Here is a 26,735-nt window from a genome sequence, read left to right on the forward strand (position 1 = left end):
GTACTTAAGGCCTGAGGGAACAGAGGGGAATTGCAACATAGAACAGTATAGTGGGCATCTGTTGTTTTACTTACCCATCATCCATTCTTCCTCCCTCTGGAAACAGTACCCTTATTTTGCTCCAGGAGCCACCACTCCTCATTCCATGTGCTGCTGGTGGAACTGAGTCCACCTGGCTTCTTAGATGGCATGTGACCCAAGCCCAGCCAACCACACGCATCCTCCTGGAGCTACTGAGAAAGAGGCATCATCCTACCAATGGCAGCTGCTGGAAAGAAACAACGCAATTCTGAATGATGCTATTAGAACCTAACCATGATGTAAGGAAAAAAAACAAAAAACAAAACAAAACAAAACAAAAAACCGGTAAGCCCAGATCCTTGGGTAAATTGCTTAACCATTCTGAACCTCAGTTACCACATCTGTAAGTGAAAATAATTCCTTACATCAAAGGGCTGCAAAGAAATAATGTCCGTAAAATGCCTGGCACACAGTAGGAGCTCATTAATGTTGGCATCTTCACTTTCCCTTCCGAATAATGTCAGATGGATGTAGCATTACTGTAATTAAAATGTAAGAAGTGCATTGGCAGACGTTCCTTACAACATATTGAGAACAGCTTTTTCAGTAGCTACCTTATGCGATTTCAGGGAACTGGGGAGGGAAAATAAAATAAAATGCAGCTTGTTTTCCTGGAACAATTCAAGCCATATCCAATGCCTGCCAAGTGTAGCTCCTAAGTCTACGTCTGCATTCATCTATTATTTCACCTCTGTGTAGATAAAGTGGTTTTCCTGCCCGCTCACTGGCCATTTTCTTTTTAAAATGGGAACTCGTAAATCCCTGGCAATCATTTAGCTGACAGTTTGGATCATAATGTAACAATAACATTAGTGAGCAGTTGTGTGACAGTTCCTGCTTTTAAAGCACTTTACAAATCTGGGCTAATTAGCATGAACGCTAACATGCCAGCTTTTTATGGATTAATATTGCAATTATACTTTGCTTTTGCAATAAAAATGCAGTGATCCCTTTTCTCCAGAAATAGGGAGAAATGAAACGAATAAACTGTCTCTTCAATGGATTCAAACACTACGCAGTTAAAATGTGAGTCAGATACTTTGACTAAATGTTCCTCTAAAAACATTTGTGAAGACTTACAGGTACGGCACCTCTCACAAATTCTGTTTCAGCATCAATGAGGGAAATAGAGGGACAGAAAATAATGTGGGACAGAAAAGGAATTTGTAAACTCAAGGTAAGTTTCCAACCTTCAAAATACAGTTTCCACTCATTTCTAGATTTAAGCACCTCAAAGAAGTCTGAAAATTATCTGATTATGATTTACTCTTAAGCCAGATGAGAAAATACCAGTTTACGTAGTATTGCAAAAGACCTTATTCTTTTTTGTTGTGAATTAAAATACAATAGATTAAGTATAGAAGGATAAAGACTTGGGTTGGGATCCCACCTCTAGTACTCAGCTATAGAACTGTAATTTTTCTGAATTTTGGTTTCCTCACTTCTAAAATGGAGGCTGGGGTAGGGTGATAATACTTATTTTGCATGATTCTTGGGAGGTCCAAAAGTGATAATACCTTACACAATATCGGGGATATGACAAGTGATCATATTAGCCCTGACCCACCCTCTCTATTTGTAATTAATCTTCCTTCCTTTCTGCTCTAAAATTAATCTGACATTCATTCAGTTTCAGTTTACAGAAAGCAGGGCATCATAGTGAATGAAAATGTTTGTGTTAGGTATTATAAATAACTAAATTTAAAGGGCCAAGAATAATCATAAAAGTTCATTGTGAAGGGAAGAATCATATGTTTATACGATCACTTGAAAACTCCTTTGAACATACTATGAAACATACTATGAAAACATGCTATGAAACCTAGAGATATCTCAGTTAAATCTGATCATTTTGTCCTCTGTTCTCTGTGCAAAGTTAGCAAAAAGTGATGTGGGGAGGTATAACAGTGGAAAGGCTGGCTGAGACAGAAGGCTGTCTTGAGCACACTTAAATTGTTTCATTCATTCATTCATCAGTTCAACATTAATTGAGCACCTAGGACATGTCAGACACCATACTGAATGTTGCCAGTATGTGGACTAGTACAAGGAATAGCAGATATAGCTTTTGTACTTTAAGGATTCACAGTCTCACGCTGGAGCCAGACAAGTGAATGAACAGTTACAATAATGTGAGCGATAAATCCTAGTAGGTGCATACTCAAGGCCAGTATCTAATTTCTTGAGAAGTCATAAATTCTTTGAGAGAAATGGTTTACCTTTTGCAGTTCCTGCCACATGATTTGTAGAGGGTGAGCACTCAGTACAGGATCAAAAGACCCATATTCTGGTCCCAGCTCTGTCTTTGACTAGCTATGCATTCTTTGATAGTCATTGCAGTTTTCTGAGCCTCAGTTTCCTCATCTGTAAAGTGTTGATACCAGTTGATACCAGTCCTCCCTGGGTTATTGTAAACATCACTGGTCATGAGAGAGAATTTTTAATTAATTGTAAAGACCTCTATAAACTAAGTCACATTCTTAAATGGTTTTGTTTTGTTTTTTGTATTTTAAAATGGAAGTTGTTTAGTACTTCACATAATCGCTGAATCATCCTTTTCCTTAAAGAAAACAAAAAAGAAAGAAAGAAAACCAACAGGTAAGGGTCCTTCATTGGACCCCAAGCAGGTCCAGCTTCATCTTCATTGGACCCCAAGCAGGTCCAGCTTCATCTTTTTAGCAATCCAGGTAGACATTTACTATTATCCCCATTTTACCAATGAGAGAAGTGAGGAGCCAAGAATTTGCTCCGGAGCACAACCTCTTCCAAGCCCAGGGTGTGTATACACACCCACAAACGTCCAAAGGACCAAGCCTCAGAGAAGGCTGCGCTCTTTTCTCTGGAGGCCCCGCCCAGCGCCTTGGAGGGGGCTGGACGAGACTTAAGCCCCGCCCCATGACGCACGCGGCCCCGCCCCCAGGCCTCCACCTCTCGCGGGATCTCTCGGGAGGACGGATGGGGTTAGGTCCCATCATGGCGGCTGAAGAGGCGGATGTGGATATCGAAGGGGACGTGGTGCCGGCCGCGGCACAGCCCGGGTGAGGCGTAGAGACCGGGTCTCGCAGGGATGGGGAGGAGCGCGGGCGCGAGGAGAGTACCCCAGAGAGGCTTGGCGTCCGGCAGGGACCCGGGGAGCGGAAGCCCATCCGCTGGGCCGGGGTGTCCCGGCGGCGGGACCGGCGCCGCGCCCATACGGCCTGGCCCGTAAGCTGCCGCCGAGCCCGGCGGGCGGGGACCCGAGGCTCGCGTCGGACGGCCATTCCCACCTCTGGGGCGGTATTCGGAGCGCGCCGACCTCGCCCAGCACATTGCACTCTGACCAGCGATTAGATTGCTACTTCCGTGATGTCCACGCCGGAGTCCACCCCGCCCCCCCCACCCGTGGACGGCGACCTGCCCTAGGGCGGAGCCTCTGCACCGCACCTGAGCCGCGGGATCCCTGTTCCCAGCGCTTGTAAGCCCGGTGACCTTGGGCGTGCCGTTCCTTTCCCTCCCGACGACAGGTTTCCTCCCCGACCTGGGGTTAGTTGTGAAGAACTTCCAGGGAGGCAGGGCCGCACGGCTCTGGGGTCTCCAGCGTGGGCCGGCCTTGCCCGTCCCTTAGCCCCGTGACCTTGGGCCAGACAGGTAACTTGCCGGAGCTTCAGACAGCTCGCTCCTGGGGAAGCTGACAGTCCCGGTGTGTGCCTCCCAGGGCCATTGTGACCTGTAGGTAAATGTTTTCCCTTCTTCCCCACCTCCTTACCCTCGCGTGAAGGGTATCGTGAGAACCTAGTGAGGGCCCACGGTTTATTTAATGCAGATTTCCTGCCGAACAGGCCAGTGTGGTTCCAAGCAGCATCCTCCAGCTTGAGAGGTCCAGCCCTTTGCTTGCTTTCCAAGTAAGAAATCGATGCATACTGTCTTCAAAATGTGCTTGCCCAGCCACCGTTTAGGATTGGAAGGAGGCCTGGACTGGTCAGGAATCACAAGTTCTAAACTCAGCCAGTTTATGTTGCTTATAAAATATGAGCAACCAAAAAAATAAAATAAAATAAAATAAATAAAATAATAAAATAAAAAACAACCTCGTTAGAAGTCTGTTAGGTTGACTGAACCATGGGGAATCGCCAGTCTTAGACCATTTTTAGCTTTATTTTTTTTTTTTTAATTTTTTATTTATTTATGATAGTCACAGAGAGAGAGAGAGAGGCAGAGACACAGGCGGAAGGAGAAGCAGGCTCCATGCACCGGGAGCCCGATGTGGGATTCGATCCCGGGTCTCCAGGATCGCGCCCTGGGCCAAAGGCAGGCGCCAAACCGCTGCGCCACCCAGGGATCCCCATTTTTAGCTTTAAAATAAAAAAGTAAAGTTTCATTCAGTCCAACCTCATAGTAGGGCCTCTATAAATTATGGAGAGCAGTACCGGCTCTGCCCCTGGGGGACTAAAGTAGCGGGTGTAAAGTTCTGCTGAACCCTGAAACGGTATAAAAATGTGAGGAGTAATTAAATTCATATGGTCATTCTCTCCCAAACCTTTAGGCAAAGCAGTCCAAAGCTATACTGATAAATAGGGAACTTTTATTAACAATCATTTTTCAAATAGTGAAAGAAAGGGAATAAAGGGGAAAGGAAAGAAAATGAGTGAAAATACCAGTGAGGATGACAGAACATGAGAGACATCTAACTCTGGGAAGTGAACAAGGGGTGGTGGAAGGGAAAGTGGGCGGGGGATGGGGTGATTGGGTGACAGGTACTGAGGGGGACACTTGACGGGATGAGCACTGGGTGTTATGCTGTATGTCGGCAAATCGAACTCCAATAAAAAATATACAAAAAAAAAAACAATCATTTTTCACATTTGTGTAGATCAAGTTATCAGGTTAATTTTAGTGCTCTTGCTTGCATGATTTAATTTACTTTTCACAGTAAGTCTGACAAGTAGGCAGGGATACTTACCTGCAGTCCAGAGAAAAGTGAATTGGCCTTGGAATCACAAAAGGTCATCTGAGAGCCATGGCTCTGCCCCTTTTCCATGGGTTCTTTGTTTTTCTGATCATGTTTAATTTTTCTGCCTTCCTTTTTTCTTTCCTTTCTCTTTCTATTATGCTTGAGCCTTAAATCTTCTGGTGACGTTTAAGATCATCTTAGACTCATGCAAGCCAGATTACAAAGGGTATTGGTCCCTGACGGTGAGAGCCATTGCCTTACCCAACTCCAAGGAACATTATATATTGGTGAATGGTGCCCTCTGAAATGTGTTGGTACAGCTAATGATAATATCTGTGGAACCCTTGAGGATTAATTGAAAACACGCTTTTAAGTACTTGCAAAATTCTAGGTACCAAAGTTAAGAGGTGGCACTGAAACCTTGATTTCCCTTTCACTTCTGCCTTTCCTCCTCATCTTCCTTTTCTCCTATTTGTCCTTTAAATCAGTGTTCCAAGGGGTTTTGTCATAAGACTTCTCACTCACCACACAGTCCCTGGTTATATCATCTCTCAAGACTTAAATTTCGTTAGGTTGGATCATATAAAGTTTTGTCACTGTTCAGCCATTTCTGACCATTAAAAAAAATGGTGATTTCCTAAAGTTCCACCTGTTACATACTGATGTTTCCCAAATCTCACCAACCCAAAGCTCTCTCTTGAGCTTTAGATCCATTTATCTAATTCTCTGAATCTGTCTGTTCTTGGATGTTCCACAAGCATCTCAATCTCAGCTTATAAACTTTTTCCACCATACCTGCCATCTGCTTCTCCAAGTTCTCTAGTTCAATAAATGGCACCATTCACCCAGTAACTCAAGGCACGGACCTACACTTTATCCCTTTTCTGTACCTCTTTCCTTCCACCCTTCTATTAGTTGCTAAAGGTCTGTTAATTCAAAGTGTCCTCTCAAATGTATTCACTTTGCTGTTCACACTGCTTATTCCGTAGGTCCAAGTTACTGTCACTTCTTTAGTATTTATATAATCACTTCCTTTTAACTGCTCCTTGTCTCTCTAACTCCCTTCTATTCTTTTTTTTTTTTTTAAGATTTTATTAATTTACTCATGAGAGAGGCAGAGACACAGGCAGAGGGAGGCTCCCTGCATGGAGCCTGATGCGGAACTCAATCCCGATCCCCGGACTCCAGGATCACTCCCTGAGCTGAAGGCAGGAGCCCAACTGCTGAGCCACCCAGGCGTCCCACCCCCTTCTATTCTTGCCTGAAATTAGAGCAGTCTTTGTTACATCCAAATCTCATCATATTATTCCCTTCAAACTTCGATTTGCTTTATGAGAAAATCCTCCTTCCTTCCTTAACTCCTACAGACGTGGATGATCCTGTCCCACCTACCTTGTTCATTTAGTCATTCAACAGATGTTGACTGAGCACCTTTTCTATGCCAAGGCTTGAGTCTCTAGCAGTTCCAAAACTAACTCCTTGCTCTTATAGAACTAACACTCTTATTGGGTAAGACACAGTAAAACTTACATGTGGGCCAGATGGGGATAACTGGAAAAAGATAGAGAAAGGAAAGTGGTTGGTGTGTTAGCTTTATCATGTATACTTACCCTGGGAAAGTGGCTCTGGAACTATAGGACTTCAGAGGTCAGCATGGATACAGTGGTAGGCTGAATTTGAAAAGGGAAGAAGCCATAGAATTAGCAACCAATTGAATGTACATTGTGAGGAAAATATGGACAGGCTCAGATTTCTGGCTTGGGCAACTAGCAGAATGGATATGCCTTTGTCTGAAACAGGGAACAATAGAAGAGTAGCAGATTTGACAGGAATTTCTCAGGGAAGGTTTAAACTTGTTAATTTGTGCTATCTATGGGGATTCAGGTAGGTGTCCAGATGTATACACCAGAGGTATGGAAGTTGCTAATCCTTATTGAGGAGCACTGTGTAAAGAGATGTCTGCATTAAGTGAGGGGCGCCACTCCTGAAGTGAGGGGCGCCTGGGTGGCTCCATCAATTAAGCATCTGCCTTTGGCTCAGATCATGATCTTGAGGTCCTGGGATCAAGCCCCCCACATCAGGCTCTCTGCTCAGCAGGTAGTCTGCTGCTTCCTCTCCTTCTGTGTTCCAATCTCGCTCGCTCTCTATCTCAAATAAATAAAATCTTTAAAAAAAGAAAAGACCAGAAGTGATACTAGTCCCACTTTCTGCATCCTTATCCTTGGCAGACCTCATTAAGCAAAGGTTTCCTTCTGCTGATCCATGTCTCAGAATCCTTTCTTTAGCATTCCTGGCAGCCTCTACCAAATCAGAGCTAACACCTGAATTAAAACCTTTTGCCATCAACTGAGGGAAGTTATTGCTTTTAGTTTATTGTAGAAAGCCCATTAGTTCCACAACTTATTATAACCACTTTAGAATTAATTGAAGATTCAAAAAGATAAAGCTTTTTGCAGTCTGAGAGGTACAAAATTCTTATAGACTAGGTCTGGGAAAAGTCAGTAATTTTCTGGGAAACTTTATAACCAAGATATAAAAAAACAAATATTGAATTTAATTATATCATAGTTTGGGTCTTCTAAAACTTCATCTTTTTTGTAAGAAGTGAACAAGGTCAAGGTGACTTTAGAGAATTTTTATTAGTTCAGTGAAAGGAGTGAGAATTATTAACAAAGTTTAATCCCCCATGAACATAAAAAAGGCCCCAAATAACCCAAGTTAATTTTTTTTATTAATATCAAATTTTCTTTTTACTGTCCTGTTTTTTTATATTTTGGATCTTTGATCATCTTTTTTTTTTTGGCATTTTTGAGGGCAGCGCTGTTATTGATGATTTTTATGCTTTAGCTATCACTAAAAGAATTGATTGTAAATTTGAATTCCTATGTACATATGGATGCTCCTCAAAAGAACTCTGAAGTGTTGGTTCATGGCCGTAGAGCATGTTGTGGTTGCTGCTTTGGGGTATTTTTTTCATGAAGTTATTTCTTAGGAAACAAGAGAAGAGAACAGACTTTGCTGGTTAGCAGTTGAGATAGGGTGGCTTAAAGACAGTTTATATTCCACAAATTAAAGAAATAGAGGAGGCATTTCTGCAATGTTAAGTCTGTTAGGAGAAGAAGGGAATGAAATATTTGTTTAACATCTGTACCCTGCCAGTCACCATGCTGTTTAAATGGTACTTATTAATCGGTATAATAGCACTTTTTTACCCATTTTCTTAATTATTACAGAAGTGATGGAAATACAGCGTCTGTTTTACAAGATCACTATCTTGATTCATCGTGGAGAACTGAGAATGGTCTTGTTGTAAGTATTTTATGAAAATAACAGGTGCACTAAGCTTTTAAAAAGAATACCTCTTTTTTCCTTGGTGCTAGTTCTCAGCAGTTCCAGGGGTAATATGCCAAAAACATTTTTCTTACTTTAAAAATAAACTTAGTCTTATTTCTTTTGACTTTGAAATGACCTGTTGGGAAACAACTTTGGAGCCACCTAGATTTAGGTACAAATCCTTGTTCTACGACTTACTAGATTTGTGAACCTCCTTTTCTTCATTTAAAAGATGGCAATAATTGCAGGGTTCATTTCTTTCATTTAGCAGTTATTTATTGAATACTTACTATATGCCAGACACTACACTGGGTTTGGGGGATACAGCTATAATCGAGGCATAGTCTTGCTCTCAAGTTGCTTATACCTTAAAAGGGAATTAGGTGATAAACTGGTAGACATAGTAATTACAGACCATAAAGAAACCTGAGATGCTGGCTGAGAGTAACAGGGTGGGGAACCTATTTTAGATAACGTTGTCATTGAGGGAAACAGAAGGTGACAGTTAAGTTGAAAAATAATAGGAGTAGATGTGTGAAGAGTTGAGGAGAAACATTCTAGGCGGAAGGAATAGCAGCACAAAGGCTCTGTTTGAAAGCCAGTGTCTAGAATATGGTAGGAAAGGGGGGAGTGGCAGCTGTGACAGGGTTGGAGAGGCAGACCAGAGTTCTGTCATGCTTGTATGAAGCAAGAGTAGAATCAAAAGACCAGTTAGGAAACATCTGTGGTAATCTAAGCAAGAGTTGGTGGTAGCTTGGCTGAGATTGTTTCAGATATAGATAGATTTTAATTCTATTTTGGAGGTAGAACTGCTTGGTAGATTGGATATAAGATTGAGAAAAAAGGGAAGAATCCAGGATGATTCCTAGGTTTCTAGGTGAAATAACTAGGTGACTAATACTGCTATTTACAAAGTTGGAGACATAGGGAGAAACAGTTAAAGGTAGGTGTTAGCGAGGTTTGAATATGTTAACTTTGAGAAGCCTACTAAATATCCAGGTGGACATTGTGAATGGTCAATTGGACATAACAGTCTAGATAGAAAGAAGAGCTTGAAGTGCTTGAAGAGCTAGATAGAGCTTGAAGAGACCTGAGCTGAAAATTTTTAAGTTTTGAGGGCTGAAAACATGTATGACCACTTAAGGAGAGATTGTGGCTTACGGGAAAAAAAAGAATTGTGAGTTTTGAAGATAGGGTGAAATTTCTAGCAACATGCTCACTACCTGATACTTCTCATACTTGATTGATAGCTGTTAAACAACTTTACCATGAGTAGGAGCCTGAGCCTTGGAATCAGCAGTCCTGTGTCGTATCTCTACTCCTTCACTTGAAACACTTGCCTTGCTATGGATGCATCAGTGAAGTAATAATTCCTATCTCACAGTGTTATCCTGGGAGTCAGATATTTCTGTATAGTAAATGGTAGCTTTATTATTTTAAACATAGAAGATAACTTCAAAAACCAGTTAAGTAAAAAGAAAAATACATTCTTTTTTTAATAGCCTTGGACTCTGGATAGCACCATCAGTGAAGAGAACAGAGCTGTCATTGAGAAGATGTTGTTGGAAGAAGAGTATCCTTTAATGATTATAAGGAAAATAAAGATTTCAGGATTAAAAGTTTATAAATGCAAGACTTACAAAAGAGACTACTGTTGTTACTAGATGAACCTTATTTGGCCCCAGGTTATAATTACATAGTGTGGTACCTACCTATGCAAAAAGCATTTTATTCCTCTGTTTATTTCTCTGTTTTACTACAGAATCTGATATGTAACCCAATATGTTTTCCTGTTGTCAGCTAACTCTGTGCTATCTGAATGTTGAGTAGAAATTATAGAATATTTTAAAGTCAGCTAGAACCTTTAGTCCATGTCCAAGATCATTTATTTAGTCCAAGCTTCCATCTTCAGTTTTAGAAGCTAAAACGCAGAGATGTTAATTTATCCAGGGACACAATTAGAATATGTAAAAGTTCTCACTTCTTACTCTACCAGTTTACAGGTGTTATGTGGGAGGAATCTAAGTAAAAAGCACAAAACAAATACTGCAGGATGATTTTTCCTTCAGAAGTTGTAGATCTTTATCTACAGTTTAGCCACTAGCTTCTTGTCCTTGTTTCTCTCATCTATTTGGTAATGGAAAGTTAACTTCTTTGGGACTCCATTTTCTTATATGCAAAATGAAAGGATTGAATGAGCTGATTTCTGATTTTGATTCTTAATTGTTAATAATAGTCTAATAAATAAAATACTGGTTTATTTTTAACTCTCTCATCTGTATTTTATGGATATCCTCCTTTTTAAGCCAGAATCTCTCTGTTCCCTTTATTCCCAGTTATTGCTATTATTGATTTCAGAGTGTCTACACCTTTAATTATCATATGTTACACTTTTTAGGCTTTTTTATTCTCTTTCTTTCCCCAAACATCACAGCCTAGATCATTGCTTTTCAGTAGAAAAATAGAGCAAGGCTCATTTATCATTTAAAATTTTCTCATAGCCACATTTAAAACAGGTGAAATCCGTTTTTAATAAGATACTTTATTTAACCCAGTAGATTTAAAATAATATTTCAACATTTAATCAACAGAAAAAATTTATTGAAGTTTTTACATCCTTTGTTTAAATGTAGCTATTGGCTGATACATTGAACAGTGTAAGTCTGTTACGAATGAACACTTAAGTAGTCACAGGTTCACTTCCAGATTTAGAAACAGAAAAAATGAGAGTAAGAACTAAGTGAGCTCTTGCAGTACAGGGATCTTTTCTTAGATCTTCATCCTCAGCTCCTTGTACTTAGCATATTGCCTGACATACAAGATATATAGTCAATATTTGTTAAGGGAAGCATATGTCGGACTAATTGAAGAGTATTACAGTAGGCCAGTTTTAAGAAGTTCAAGGGGGAATGTCCATGGTAGATTTGACTTGAATTATTTTTATTAACGTAGAGAATACCCTAAACTCTGTTACCTTTAGAACTATGAAAATATACTCCCTAGTTAATCCTGGATAACCAATCAAATTCATCTATTACATTCTCCATATTTTAGGAAAAATTTAAGTGAAACACTGTGACTATTTCTTAGACACTTCTAGTAAGGAATATAGGAGAAGCTAACATTTATGTAGCACATTTTGTGCAGGTCCTATGTTTGTGTGGTTTCACATGTAGTATTTAATCCATATAACAGCCTTGTGAGGTATAAATATTTTTATCATATTTTTTGCATATCTGGAAAAGGTTTTAAGAAAAATTAGTTTAGCTAGGATTCAAGTATGATTTTCTTGAATGAGTGCTTAATAGAAGTCACATAAAAACGATATGATTTTATTATTATTTTTTAAGTTTCTTTAATAATTACACAGGTATTACTTATCTAAAAAATCACTTCCAGAAAAATTCTGGCTTGATCAAAAGGAAGATGATAAAAAATACATGAAGAGGTAAGTCAATTTTTAATATTTTTAGAAGTCTGAACTATATTTTTAAAAACATGTTGAAAAGCTTCCTTATTTTCTTTTTCATGTGGTGCAGCCTGCAGAAAACAGCAAAAATCATGTATGTACTTCTATGTTTTATATTGTAAAGTTATAGGAGAATTAAACAAAAATTGTAGTTGGCCTGTAGAAAAACTCTTGACCTTGGGTTGTACAAAACTATAAAATCAAAATTTCTTAGACCGATGTTGGAATGCCATGAGATAATTTTATGGTGTTATTCCTATGTCAGAATATAAGGTCCTGTCTATGTAAGCAATTCCATTAGATTATGGAAGATGGTTTCCTAGGGATTTGTGGGGAAATTTTTAAAAACTGCTATCTAATATATTAGGAATTGGCTTGTGCTCACTTCGGCAGCACATATACTATATATTAGGAATTGGCTTGATTTCTATTATTCTATTCAGTTAATTTTCACTCATTTCAAATAAAAATTTAATTTGAATTTGTGGTTTTCAAAAATTATCTAGAGAAATTAAGTATTAACTATTTTATAAATATCCTTTCCTTATAATTGAAGAAAATTTGATGTTATTTAGTGTTTATAAGCTTTCATGTTTATGATCCCTCAAAGGGTAGACTTATAGATTTACCATTGCAAAGGGTTTGAGCAGTGAGCAGACTTTGGATTTTGCATTTTGCTGAATAAATAACAGCAAAGTTAATGAGATTAATGGTTTGAATTAAATTGATGAGCTTCATCTCTGTTTTTAATTTTAATTTCTTAAGGATTACATTTCAAAAATAATAGATATAGTTTCTTCTTTTTTGGCTTGATATTTACATAGATTTACACTGAAGAATCAAAGAGATAATATTTCTGGAGCCAACTTAAACACTTAACAGGCCTTTTAGGATTTGGAAATGTCTTAATGTCTGCTGTCCAGTCTAAGGAAGCCTATTTGTTTGTTATCACTTTGACTTCCTTTGATGTCTTTTAGTGTTATCTTCACTCACACCCAAGGATTATTCTTTTGGGGCTCCTATCATCCTAAGCTAGAGAAGTATACAAGACAGGGTAAATCCATCCCCCAGGTAGACGCTGCAGCCTTTTCTTCTTTTTTAACTCTTAGATTGACAGTATTGAATTTAGCCTATGGCTGTGTATAACCTTTAGCTGCATAAATATGGAATGTTCCATTTCAGACTTTTTTTTTTTGCATTTCCTTTTTTTTCCCCCTCAGGGCACACTCTCCTACAAAATCAGCCAGTTACTCAGTAAAGTGGACGATAGAAGAAAAAGAGCTGTTTGAACAAGGGCTGGTAAATAGAGCAATTTTTAATTTATAGAAAAATAATTTTAGAAGCCAATATTGATAGAATTATAAGGTTAATTTGTGAAGACTAGAAATTTCTTTTAATGATCACATCTTTAGTTTTTCTATTGTGATGATATTTGTAGTATAGTATGAGAGAATTCCCTTTAGCTCAAACCTAAGTTATTAAAATAGATTTGGATCAATATTTTAGATAGTTTTCACTCCCCCCCCCCCCCCCCCCCCCCGTTTTTTGGTAATAATAAAACACAAGATACTGAGCTCTGTCTGTATACATCAACTACCTGGATTAAAAGGCAAAATTACTTAGTTATCTAATGTTTTCTCTTAGAAAAAAAAAAAAACAAATAACTACAAAGGCAAAAAAACCTTGTATATTTGGAACTGTCTGCATAATCAGCTGAATCCTTTTTTATTCAGATATTTGGCATTCTGCACACAGTCTGGATATTTTTTTAGTGGATGTAGTTAAAGACCAGAAACATTTCTGTTGCATGAATGTTTCACTGACATGTATTTAAATATCCACAAGTTACATAATAGAAAAAAAATGTACACTGGTTTCTAATTCTGAAAATTCTATTAATGTGAAGAAACTTTTAATAAAATAGAAAAATTTTTTATGGTATTAAGAGTAGGCTATAGCTTTTCCTTTAAGATACATGTTACCAGTAACACCAGTCAATTTTGAAATTATGTATATTTATATATTATTTATAAGATATTTATGTAATATGTGGGATTTATGAATGCAAATTGAAATATCATTGTTAACATTTCTATAGATTATGGGAAATAAAATGTATTTGTATTTATATAGACCTTGCCATGACATCTATATATTCTGTGATGTCTTTATATGAATAAATAAACTATCTTAAGGTTTTCTCTCCTGAGGTTTTTCTCCTGTACTGTTGATATTTTTTATATTGGTATTTCATTTTTTTGCATGATTATCATTTTTATAACCTAACTTTAATTAAACAATCACTTATTTAAGATTGCTGCTTACTTTGGTGTTTTGCCCCATACCGAAGGCTATTATATGTGTGTGTGTGTGTTTGTATACACACACACAAAAATGAATTGTGAATTTTTGGTTATTGTTGACAGTGGTGGTAACAATAGGGGCTACATCTTCATGGATCAAACTTCAAAAAGTATTTGAAGTTAGAGGTGTTAAGTTTCCCAGTCACTCCTGTCTGTGCCTTTAGTTCTCTTTGCCTCAGGTAACAATTGTCACCTGTTCTTTGCGTGTCCTTCTAGAGATATTTTGTCCCTATTTATGCCAATAGGCATTTATTTATATAGATAGATATTTATATGCATAAATGGATATTTTAAACCTAGAATGTTTTCCCACAGAAATACATGGAATTGTTGGTTGTATCCCCACCCTTTTTAACCTTTTGATACAGTTTGCTTATACAGTGAGTTCTCTCAGGCTTTAGAGAAGGGGATTACGTGGTACCAGATGGTAAAGGAAGATTTTTTCCTTCCCTTTTGGGCATAGATCTCTCTCTTTGCTCTCTTTTAAAATTGGTGAATGTTTGCTTTGTTCCTCTTGTTGGTGTATCCTCTCCAATTTCCATAATGCCCAAGCCCCCACAATCTCAACTGGTTATAGATCTTTGGCATGTCTCAAAGTGCTCCATCCTAGGAAGTGATTGATTTGCCTTTATCCCACAGTATGTATAACTAATTCTTCAGTAAGTTGATCTTAGCTACGTATTTATTAATAACAATCTTAAGTAATTAATTTATACTTAGAATTTTCCTAGAAGTACTTTTAATTTTAAGAAATTGTTTGCATGTCAGATTTTCTCATGAATATCAGAAATAAATATATATTTGTTTATCATTTGGGTCAGGTTTTGAAGATGATTTGCCAGCATAAGTCATGACCTGTAGATATCATAATCTGTTCTGTAAATTTGGCCGTTGGGATCCGCTTCCCTGAGTTGTGGAGATAATGTGAAGATTTAGGTATCAAATATTAGACTTGATACCTAAAAATTCCCTTTAGCTTTAAAATTATATTGCATTCCTTTCTTTGCTTCAGAAAACACCAGAGCTCCCTTAGGATCTCAGTTTTTTCCCTACCACAGCTTCGTTGTTAGCAGGCACACAGCCTTTAACAGTACAGGTGTATAGGGAGGTGTCGGTTGCAGGTTGCTTCATTTGTGATTCCTTCATTCTTCCAAGTCTATTTTCTGTGATACCTGTGTGGAGTAAAAGTATCTGCTATGGGACAGGTATTGAATATTGTACCAGGTGGAATATGGGTAAAAAAAGATATTTTGAAATTAGTGTCAGATATATAATCAGTTGATTCTAGAAGTAGAAAATATAACCTGCCTCTTTTTCAGACAGTTTTTCAGATTTGGAGCATTGTAATGTGTAATATGAGTATATACTGTTAGGAATACATAAAAGTGGTGGATCTTCATTTAGATAGCTGGAAAAAGAAAACTAATTTCTAAATCATTTTGGTCACTTTTCAGATGTTGAGATTCCAAAAGAGTATGGACTTTGATTTAAGAGTCTCAGCTTATCTATAAGGCTTCATTGTGTGCTTTAGAAAATAAATAAAGATGGGTTTGGGGTTTTTTTTTTAAGCTTTTTTAAAATGTGCAGTTGCTTGGAATATTAATAAATACGTTAATCAAGATCAATATCTTTTCCATTTTGATAACATAGGCTAAATTTGGCCGAAGGTGGACCAAAATTGCAAAACTAATTGGAAGTCGCACAGTTTTACAAGTTAAGAGTTATGCCAGGCAGTACTTTAAAAATAAGGTAAGCAGGATATAAATGTCCTAGTTAATAATAATATTTGCAATAAATAAAATTAGTAAGCAAAAGTAGTTCTTTAATTCAAGCATTAAAGTCAATGTTCAGAGTTTTTGTAGTGAAAGAATTTTATTTTCATAAAGTACTCAATGCATGTTTATCTTTAAAAATCTCAAAGCATATCTTCAGTGTTTTGAGTATAGACTGCTATTAGAAGGCATTGTTTCCTAGAAAAATATCTTTTCGTTTTAAAGATTCACCTTGTAGCTTTTTTGTTTTTATTATTGTTCCTTTTATTAGCAAGATACATATTGTAAATTCTGAAAAGAGTCTGACTTAAAAACCAGTCTTTTCAATATGTGAGTGCAAGACCCAGTCCAGAAAAACAAGCCCACAAGCTGCAGAATGTTGTTTGAAAATGCAAGTTGTTAGGGGCACCTGGCTGGCTCAGTCTGCAGAGTGTGCTACTCCTGCTCTCGAAGTCATGAGTCCAAGCCCCACGTTGGCACAGAGCTTACCTCTGTTCTGGCTTCAAGACAGGCTGGGGAAATTTCTGGACTTTACTTGGAGGTTAACGGCTCCAAAACAAAATTGATGCTGAATGTTCCAAAAGCTTGGACTGGCTCCTACTCTGAACATTTTGTTCCTGCTCCATCTTCATGGCGGCAGCTTCCATTACATTCTCAGGACTCCACGATCTGTGGCTTCAGCTCACTTCTCTGCTGGGCCATGATCTCTTGGCACCCGGGCCATCCTAGTAGCCTCAGAACTTCTTTTTTTTTTTTTTTGCAATTAGCAAGAGGGTTTATTGGACGTTTGCGCAAACGGGCTCTCCGCCTCCGAAGAGGAAGAGAGCCCCGATTAGCCTCAGAACTTCTGTCCAAAGATTTGCATTGTAGTTTTTAGGAGTGATTAGAGCTTAGAGCCATAAATGCTAACATGATGTTAAAATCTATTTAATAGCGGTGATGAAACTTTTATAATTTTTATGAGGAATTATCTGAAAACTTCATTAAGTTGCAGGATTCAGAAAAGGATAATTATATTTGGTCTAGTTCTTTATTATTTTTTTAAAATTTTTTTTAAATTTATTTATGATAGTCAGAGAGAGAGAGAGAGGGGCAGAGGGAGAAGCAGGCTCCATGCACCGGGAGCCTGATGTGGGATTCGATCCCAGGTCTCCAGGATTGCGCCCTGGGCCAAAGGCAGGCGCCAAACCACTGCGCCACCCAGGGATCCCCTGGTCTAGTTCTTTAATCTTTCAAGTAATCTGTGCTATGTTTAACCACGTAGTTTCGATATTTAGAAATTTTTAATATATTCCCTGCTTGAGTTCTGGAAACAGAATTATATAGAATTTGAAAGGTCTTTTTTTTTTTTTCCTAAATTTTTATTTATTTATGATAGTCACAGAGAGAGAGAGAGAGAGGCAGAGACACGGGCAGAGGGATAAGCAGGCTCCATGCACCGGGAGCCTGATGTGGGATTCGATCCCGAGTCTCCAGGATCGCGCCCTGGGCCAAAGGCAGGCACCAAACCGCTGCGCCACACAGGGATCCCGAATTTGAAAGGGTCTTAAGTGAAATTTGCTGTTTTCTTTTAATGCAAATAATGAGTTTTTCTCTGTATACAAGATTTAGATAATTTAGTGTCATTTGAGCATAGGAAGTAAGTAATATTAATCATCTACTCCCTCTTTAACCAAGCAAAAGCATTTTCAAGGCAGTCGGGCAAAGTTAAGGTATTCTGGAAGAGAATAAAGCTTAATTTGGTTAATCCTATTCCGTATTCCTGTTACTCCTATTCCTACTCAGATTGGAACATGCAGAACATATTGGGGTGTCAGTTTTACTTAAAGACTTGGGGAAAGGAGACATCATGATACTAAAGGAGACGTTCATACAAAATATAATACAAATCTTACCTGAATTTTTAAGGTTAAAACAGGAGACTTCAAGTAAATAGCAAGGTCATTAAAGGGTGTTCCAAGGCCACGTGTCCAAAACTCCTTTTCTTTCCTGCTACCTTTTTGTTTTCTAAGTAGTAGATTCTGGGATTCTGTTGTGATATAGGATCTGCAGGTAAGCTCTTTTAGGAGCTATCCTCCCTTGGGTATGCCAGACATATACAAGATTTTTCAAAAACTGTATGTAAAGATTTTATTTTAAATCATTTTTATTCATTGACAATCATTTTCTTTTCCATGACTAGATATTTATGTTATAAAAGTACATAAAGAAGATAATTTCATGCCTTAAATTGTTAGTTGTGTAATACTGCAGCTACATTACATGAACCTTTGAAAATATTTGTTTCTTGTATATCTGAATTTAAATGAAAGATGAATTTAATTTACTAAATTAAAGATATGTGACAGATTCCTTTAATATGTTATAATGCTGTTTAGCATTATAAAAAATAATCAGCTGAGGTATCTGATACTCTAAGAAATTAGCCATTAAAAATATTTTAATACCTTAAAGAATACTTTAGTATGACAGTTGTTCATTCTCTGTGGTTGTTCTGAGCCAGATTCCTGTTTTAAACTTAATATTGAAAAACAAAATAGTAGTTGTAAATAGGTCATGATTATTTAATTAATAAAATCACCCAGCCATGAATGAGTCAAAAATATATTGATGGAAATTTGGAATGATATTTTACATTCAAAATGCAGTTGTAAATCCTTAGAAGAAAAGCACAATAAAGGTATAATTATACCATTGACATGTACTCAGTTTAATAATACTGTATTTATTATATATATGGCAGTAGTTAAATTTTAAAATATTAATATTATGGGGCTTTTATCTTGATTTTTAATAAGGTAAAATTAGATGGTCCAGAGAAGGAAACACCAAATCAAAAGAGCAGCAGTGATCTTCAGATTAAAAATGAAGGTGAAGGCACAAAGGCATGGACGCCATCAGATCTAAGGGGACGTGCTGATCCCAACTTGAATGCTATAAAAATTGAGCAGTTATCTGATGATGAAGAAATAGACATCACAGATGAGGCAGATGAGTTGACTTCTCAAGCTCCCCAAAAGAATTCTAGCAATGATGTCTTATTAAACATTCCTAGTAGTATAAGTCATGAATCCAGCCAAGGGGAATTTATTGCTTCTTACAACCAAGAAGATTCTGTATCTAAATCTTCCAAGGAATATTTTCAGAATATAAAGCAGGGAGAGATGGAAGCACTCTCAAGCTCAGGAAGTAAATTTTGGACTGAAACACAGAACACTAGTGACAAAAAGTCCCTTGAATTAAATGATCAGAAATGTAATAAAATGATGAAAAACTCTGAAAAACATGATGGAAGTGGAATAATGGATCATGCCAGGCCATTGTCTTCTCCAGAGCCTTGTGAAGTTCAGAAAGACTTGAGTGATAATGAATTGCTTTTTCATTCTTCCTATCAAATGGAGGACGAGAGCCATGAGGAAGAAGAGCTTAAGCCACCAGAACAAGAAGTAGAAATAGATAGAAATACCATTCAAGAAGAAGAAAAACAAGCAATTCCTGAGTTTTTTGAGGGACGCCATGCTAAAACACCAGAACGCTATTTGAAAATTAGGAATTACATTTTGGATCAGTGGTAAGGAAGAACTATATTTTAGATACTGTTTTAAAGCTTAACCATGCTCTAGAATATTTTAATTAGGCCTATGCAGAATTTTACATTCCTAGTGATACAGAGAGCTTGAACATGTGAATATATTTTAATAGGCAAGACTTAAAATTTCTCATAGTGAAATTTTCTTTGAAAGCTTTGGTAAATATTGTTATCTCTAGCTATCTCAACCCATCTGTCTGTTCATTAAGAGTATTGGTCCTGGATAACAGGGATAATTTGCTTTGAGAAGCAGTTTCGTAGGACAGTATTTGGAAGAAACAGAAAACACTACTATACCAGATAAAGGGGGAGAACATCTTTCCTAGTTTATCACGTATTTGTAAGAACAAAAAGAAAATTTTGTTGACAGATATATTTCAGTCATTAAATGTGGCTAGATTACAGAAACCATTCTCCATAGGTGCTTTCAGCTTTGAACTTGTAACATAATGTGTTAATAATCCCTTCATCCACCTTCATCAGGATACAGGAATTTTTCTGATATGGGACATTTATCTTCTAAATTGTCAAAATTTGAATTATTTAGCATTGGATAGGGCATAAACCAAAGAATTTCCTACCTTCTTAGCCTAAGTGCTTTGCAAATAATTTGAATTTTCCATAGTTTAATTAAGATGTTATCAAACATTCATAATTGTTATTGCTTCAGGAGATACTGAGTTGCATAGGGCCATTTTTACAGAGGACTTGTGCTGTAACCTAGGAAGATTTGCCAAAGGAAAACATGTAACCAGGCTTGTTACATCAGTACTCTTCATTACTCCCACAATATTAATTTGGCTTTTAAAGATAGCTCTATTCTAAATGAAAGATTTTTGTTCTTGTTCTTGACATGTGATTGTCTTGCTGATGCTTGGGATGGCTAAAGTAAAATTTCTGGGTACAGGGGGTATCAAATGAAAGAATAATTACAAGGAACAACTGATATTTGCATAGGCTTTACAGTTTACAGAAAGCTTTTCCATGTTTGATTCCTCACAACAATCCTATAAAATAGGCAGGTGGTGTTTTTTTGTGTGGCTAATCGATTTTGTGGTCTGGCAAAGTTTAGGGGCCTTTGATCATACAACCAGTTACTGACAGAAGGACCTGTGTGCAGGTCTCAGCTCTGTCAGTCACTCTCCATTATTTCACATTGTTCACACTGTTGAAGAAGATCAGTCAAATTAGATCTCTATGGGTATCGAATTTTGTTTTCAGAAATAGAAGGATGAAAAAAAAAAAAAAAAAAAAGAAATAGAAGGATGAATGGCCAAAGTTGAAGAACTTCAAAATAATAACTCAGAAATTTTTTATCTACATGAATCATCAATGAGTGACTTAATAGTACTTTAATCAATTTGATTTATTTGAATTTTGGATTCCCAATAAGGCAGAATAATTTACATAGATAGTATAAATGATAAGGCAGTAGTTTCCTAATCTAATCTAATAGTTTCCTAATCTGGCCTTAGTTCATAAAACCAGTTAAATGTTGTTTTCAGTATGGTGATTTAGCAGAACAGTGAAAGAAAAATGTTTCGAACAGGAACTCAAAGCTATTCTTTTCGGAAATAGAAGAGGGGACTGGAGGTGGTGTTAAAAAAAAAAAAGTAGAAGAGTTAAAGTTTTAAAATAAAAAGGCCTGCTAGATTTGTTTGTGGCTAAAAGATCCTTTCCATAAAATCACATGCAACTGACTCCCTGTTTAGAAGTATGTTTTATTAAGGTAACCAATACCATTATTATTGAATGCCTATGGAATGCATGTAAATGTATTTAAATCAATCCCAGTCCTCTTGACAACCTTGCCCTCATTTTACAGATGAGAAAAGTGAGGTTCAAAGAGGAAAAGGAACTTGTTCAAGGTCACATTAGGTGGAGGTGATTTCAGGGTCTGCAGTCTTGACTCTGTATTTTCACACTTCATCCAGGTCTTTGACCCAGACTTTTCACTCTCCCTTGGATGCTCCCCCAACCTGGCCCCAAAGATCTTGATGAATTGTGCTTCATTGTCTCCTTCAGATCTGCTCCAAGGAAATGAGAGAACTTCACTACCCCCACCCTATGTAAAATAAAATAGTTCACATGTCTGCCTCTCACTCTCTTACTCCGTATTTTATTTATCTTCGTAGGACTTATTACTACTGAAAATATTATGTTTTTATTTGTACATTGTATCTCCTTTCTCCCCCTTTCCTCCTCATAATAATACAGGCTTCACAGGAGCAGATTTTTCTGTTTTTTCATTGTTAACACCCGTAGTGCTTAGGGCAATGCTTGTCTAAGCAAATACAGAGGCACTCTATTTGTTAAATGGGAAACGATGACCCAAATGAATCATGAACAGGTATCTTTAGAGGCCTTACCATTTGTTCAGCACTGTACTAGTGCTGAGCTCGGTTTAAAGACTTTTGAGTTGGGTGATCCTTAATTAAATTAATAGTTTTTAGATTCCTATAGACTTCTGGTAGCCAGTTATACCATGTTCATTCCTGCTTTCTTGCCTTTATTTGTGCAGTTTGTTTCCTTTTCTTTCACACTGAAGTGAAGTGAAAACACACTGAAACCTCAGCTTTTCAGTGGAATTTCTTTTTTCCCCCCTAAGATTTTATTATTTTACAGCGAGCATGTAAGTGAGGGAAAGAGCAAAGGCAGAGGGAAAGGCTCCCAAGCAGACTGCCTACTGAATCAGGGCAGTGCACGAGACTCAATCTCACAATCCTGAGATCATGGTGACCTGAGTGGAAACCAATAGTTAGGTGCTTAGCTGACTGAGTCACCCAAGTGCCCCTCAATGAAATTTCCGATACCCTCCCACATCACAAATAACTTTGCCTTCCCTGAATGTCTGTAGAATTTATGTTTTTTTTTTAAAGATTTTATTTATTCATGAAGACAGAGAGAGAGAGAGAGAGAGAGAAGAGAGGCAAAGACACAGGGAAAAGCAGGCTCCATGCAGGGAGCCCGACGTGGGACTGGATCCTGGGACTCCAGGATTACGCCCTGGGCTGAAGGCAGGCGCTAAACTGCTGAGCCACCCAGGGATCCCCAGAATTTATGATTTTTAAGTTTGGCTTCTGCTTCAACAGGCCTTACTGAATATCCTGTCTAAGATAGTCGGTCCCTAGTTGTCTCTATCCCCTATCCTTTTTTTTTCCTTCCTAGCACTTATTGCTACCTGACATTGTTTTATTTATATATAATAATATAATAATATATAGTAATATATATAATTTATATAGTAATATATATAATTAATATAATTAATATATAGTAATATATAATATATAGTACATATTATTCATTATATTGTCCTATTAGCATGTAAAATTAGGAGCTTTATATTCATATTTGTATCTTTACTGCCTACAACAATGGCTGGTGTGTAGGATGCAAAATAAATTTTTGTAGAACATAGTAAATAAGAAATACCTGTTATATAATGTATCAGAATACTTGGTTTATAATGTCTGTACGTAAATCTTGACTTTATTTTTGTAAGTGAATACTTTAATCCCTCTGCTTTTTTGTTTCCTCATCTCTAAAGAATAGTAAAATGTACTTTGTAGAGTTATGAGGATTAAAGTTGTATAATTATTAGTACTGACACAGCATTCAGTAATTGTTTGCTACTGTTAGTAAGTTCTTCGTTACTCTTAAACTCTATATACCATGGTACAATAAGTATATTCAGTAAATCTCTGTTTTTATTATGTAAACTTTAAGTTTTTCATAGTCTTTGGGCATTTCTTGATTCGTTGGAAATCCTGTAAATGTATTTCTGTTTTCCACAGAGAGTAAGCACTTGATATTTATTTGCCTAATGTTTAAAAACCAATATAAACCTTTTAAGCATTATAAAGTAGCTTATAGCTAAAAGATACTGCCCGGCAAAGTAAAAGTAGATGAACCTAAGTAATATATAAAATTAGAAAAGCCTGATGTTAAATACTTTAGATATATCATCAGAGTGCCCTTTTTATTCAAAGACTGAGGCTTGAATTTGGATCTATAGACAAAGCTTCTAATTTTAAAATCCTGGGATACCTGGAGTCTATTACATTTCATATGGAAAAAAAGTAATAATAAAAATCACATTATACTCGTATAATAAAAGTCACATTATACTCGTATGTTATTTTATCTTTTAAAGATATTTCAGGAAAAAGTACACTTGGGTGTTATGTATTAGCATTGTTCTTCCTACACATTTACCAATTGAGAAGGGGTAAATTTTTAAGATATTTCAAATATTAAAAGTAATCCCCAGAAATCTTTTTTTCATGTTTTTATTTATCCAAAATAACTGTACTTCCATCTCTTAATTAGGGAGATATGCAAACCGAAATACTTAAATAAGACCTCAGTACGTCCTGGCCTGAAGAACTGTGGGGATGTTAATTGTATTGGACGGATTCATACATACCTCGAGTTGATAGGAGCAATCAATTTTGGATGTGGTAAAAATAAAAACCCAACAACATCTTTTACTCAACATTTTTTATCGTTAGAGTACCCATTAACTTCTTTCATGATTAGAATTCAAGCAGATTTAGTATAGATAGAGAATTCAGAAAGATGCTATAACATTATGGAGTAAATGTATTATTGAGTTTTTTAAAGACATTCCTGTTGATTAAACTATATTTTCCTATAACCTACAGTGAAATTGGTATATAAGGAAAAATACTCAGTCTACTTAAGTAGTAGAAGTAATATAACAATGCAGCTTTTTGTCAAGTAAAAGTAATTTCAAGAAATTCTAGTAATAGCCCATTTAATTTGTGAAATCTGTATTAATGCTAGAAATACTGTCTAGCAGTGTTTAAAGAAAACAACTTATGAGCCTCTACACTTAAATGTAATAAAAGTGCTAAAATATTTTTCATGGAAGAAAGTTTCTTTCACCCTAGTTTTTCTCAAATTTAAAGTCAGTGAATATGCATGATTTTAAATATATTCTTCACTTTTATTGAATTAACGTGACACAGAACATTTTGAAGAAAGATAATAACCATAGTTGCAAAGTAATAAAGTAATTAGAACTTTGTAACCCATGGTTTCAGAAGAGTATATTCTATGATATATCTATGAGAAGCCATTAACCGGAAAGTTTCCTATCAGAAATTATTTTATTTCATAGAGAGAAAGAGAGAAAATTAAGAGTCTACCCTGTGGTCTGTCCTTCATTTCAGTGTCTTTGTTTCCCCAAGCACTGTACATGGGACTGGCTGGCTGGTCAAGAGAACTAAGATCTCCTAGCTTCCTCAGTCACACAAGAAAAATTGTGTTTTCTGCATTAGACCTCTGAATTCAGAAGAGTGGGCTTAGCACTCATTTAATTAGAAATTAAATTACCCATCTCACAAAAACCCCGTTTTATTGAGATTTCCTTAAGAGCATTACTTTTACATGAGGACTTCCAAGCGGTTGTAGAGTAGGCTTAGAAGATCAGGTATAACAAAACTTAGAAATTGGCTTACAACTTACATCTGTGTAGATGTGTCTTCCTAGTTAACCAATGAGTTTCAGAAAATAATTGATTGTTTTTCCTGAATTCCAATAGAACAGGCTGTATACAACAGGCCGCAACCAGTTGACAAAGTACGAGTCAGAGACCGAAAAGATACAGTCGAAGCATACCAGCTTGCACAGCGGCTGCAATCTATGGTAAGCAGCCACCCTTTGGTAAGAGACCTCTTCAAATTGCTCCTTGCCCTGTTGAGTAAGGTGTGCTTCCTTCTCACCAATGATTTAACAAATAGGCATTTAGTAGAAGAACATGTTTTCTCATGTATTTCACCATAGCCATTCACTTTCTTGGTTCCTATTCAGTTTCATGTTAAAAGGCAAAAAACAAACAAAAAAAGCCCTCAGTTCACTGACAGACCCTTGTGCTTTGCTGGCGACATGGTCTTAGACTGCTTTGTTCTAGTTTCTTTATCTAGCATGTCTTTACATCTATACAGTTAAGCTCTTTTTTTCTCTTTCAGTTACTTTTTTTTTTAAGATTTTATTTATTTATTCATGAGAGACACACACACACAGAGGCAGAGACACAGAGGGAGAAGCAGGCTCCATGCAGGGAGCCTGACATGGGACTCGATCCCAGGTCTCCAGGATCAGGCCCTGGGCTGAAGGCGGCGCTAAACCACTGAGCCACCCGAGCTGCCCAGTTACTTTGTTTAAAAGTTTGAACTTTAGGTTTCAGCTTTTTGGAATAGCTATCCAAACTATTGTAGTCTTTCTTTTTTAATTCCTGAGGTTATTGAGTTTTAAATATCTTAAAATTCATGAATCTGATTTTTAAAATAAATGATCCTACAAGTCCTCTAAAAAACCTCATTGGTTTTACTAATAAAATAGGTTGAATTGGTAATAAGTGAGGCAAATGAAGAAAAGTGTCCATAATAAAGTGGGTATTTTTCTCAGAGTATTTAGGCCATAAACCATTTCTACTTAGATTTACTGTAGTAAGAAAGGATGTTTTTAGATATAGTTGCTGGAAGGAGTGCTATTTGTACGTTGGCTTGTGAGCCAGTGCATTTTAAAGGCTTCAGTGTTGAGGTTTACACAACTGGGTATTAGTAATCCAGTCAGTTAACTTTGTGCTTTTTTATTATTTCTATCCATTAGGCAATCTTTCCCGTTGTAAGCCTGAGAAATAATTATTTTGCTTCTAGTTGTCATTATTTTACTTCTTGCTGTGGGTTCTTGGAAGCTTTCTACCACAAGTGGTTGAGAGGGAAGTCATTTTCTTGATGGTTCTTTTGGTCTTAAAAATATCTTTTGTCCTAGTATTTTAGCTCCTAAAGGTAAAGAAAAATGAAAATTCAAGAAGAAATCTAAGTAAACTTGAGAGGACCATTACTGATTTATTTCTGAGCATAGTGCTATTAAAAATAAGTCAGTAAAAATTTAGTTATGCATTGCTAATCAGAGATTATAATATTTTAAGAAAAAATTAACTGATTTTTAGAAAAATGTCATTTTGGTATTGTATATTACTGTGCTGTGATTTCTCCAAGTTAATCTTGTTACCTTTTGCATTATTTTAATCTTACCACAGCGCACAAGGAGACGTAGGGTCCGAGACCCATGGGGAAATTGGTGTGATGCAAAAGACTTAGAAGGACAAACCTTTGAGGTAACTTTGACCTTTGCAAATAGCTCATCAGTAAAAGTTAACCTGCCA

General features: G+C 36.7%; 1 protein-coding gene across 13 annotated transcripts in view; it reads left to right on the top strand.

The window, feature by feature from the left end:
• The first annotated feature begins 3,013 nt into the window (after positions 1-3,013).
• The window catches only part of MYSM1 (Myb like, SWIRM and MPN domains 1), a 40,949-nt gene continuing 17,227 nt past the window's right edge, over positions 3,014-26,735 (top strand). For 5 of the 13 annotated variants that reach the window (XR_011995983.1, XR_011995984.1, XR_003236259.2 and 2 more), the window contains exons 1-11: positions 3,023-3,119; positions 8,245-8,320; positions 9,847-9,917; positions 11,715-11,792; positions 11,884-11,907; positions 13,034-13,112; positions 15,827-15,925; positions 18,747-19,519; positions 23,870-24,000; positions 25,107-25,210; positions 26,610-26,687. Coding sequence is in view for 10 of the 13 variants with exons in the window: in XM_072730790.1 (XP_072586891.1) it covers positions 3,037-3,119; positions 8,245-8,320; positions 9,847-9,917; positions 11,715-11,792; positions 11,884-11,907; positions 13,034-13,112; positions 15,827-15,925; positions 18,747-19,519; positions 23,870-24,000; positions 25,107-25,210; positions 26,610-26,687 (1,596 nt within the window). In the remaining 3 variants the exon portion in view is untranslated. Of the gene's footprint in view, positions 3,120-8,244; positions 8,321-9,846; positions 9,918-11,714; positions 11,793-11,883; positions 11,908-13,033; positions 13,113-15,826; positions 15,926-18,746; positions 19,520-23,869; positions 24,001-25,106; positions 25,211-26,609; positions 26,688-26,735 lie in introns of all 13 variants that reach the window. The other 8 variants (XM_072730791.1, XM_026006988.2, XM_072730796.1 and 5 more) reach the window with 5 other exon arrangements.

This window comes from Vulpes vulpes, chromosome 12 (genome assembly GCF_048418805.1).
Source record: "Vulpes vulpes isolate BD-2025 chromosome 12, VulVul3, whole genome shotgun sequence".
NCBI classification, from domain to species: domain Eukaryota; kingdom Metazoa; phylum Chordata; class Mammalia; order Carnivora; family Canidae; genus Vulpes; species Vulpes vulpes.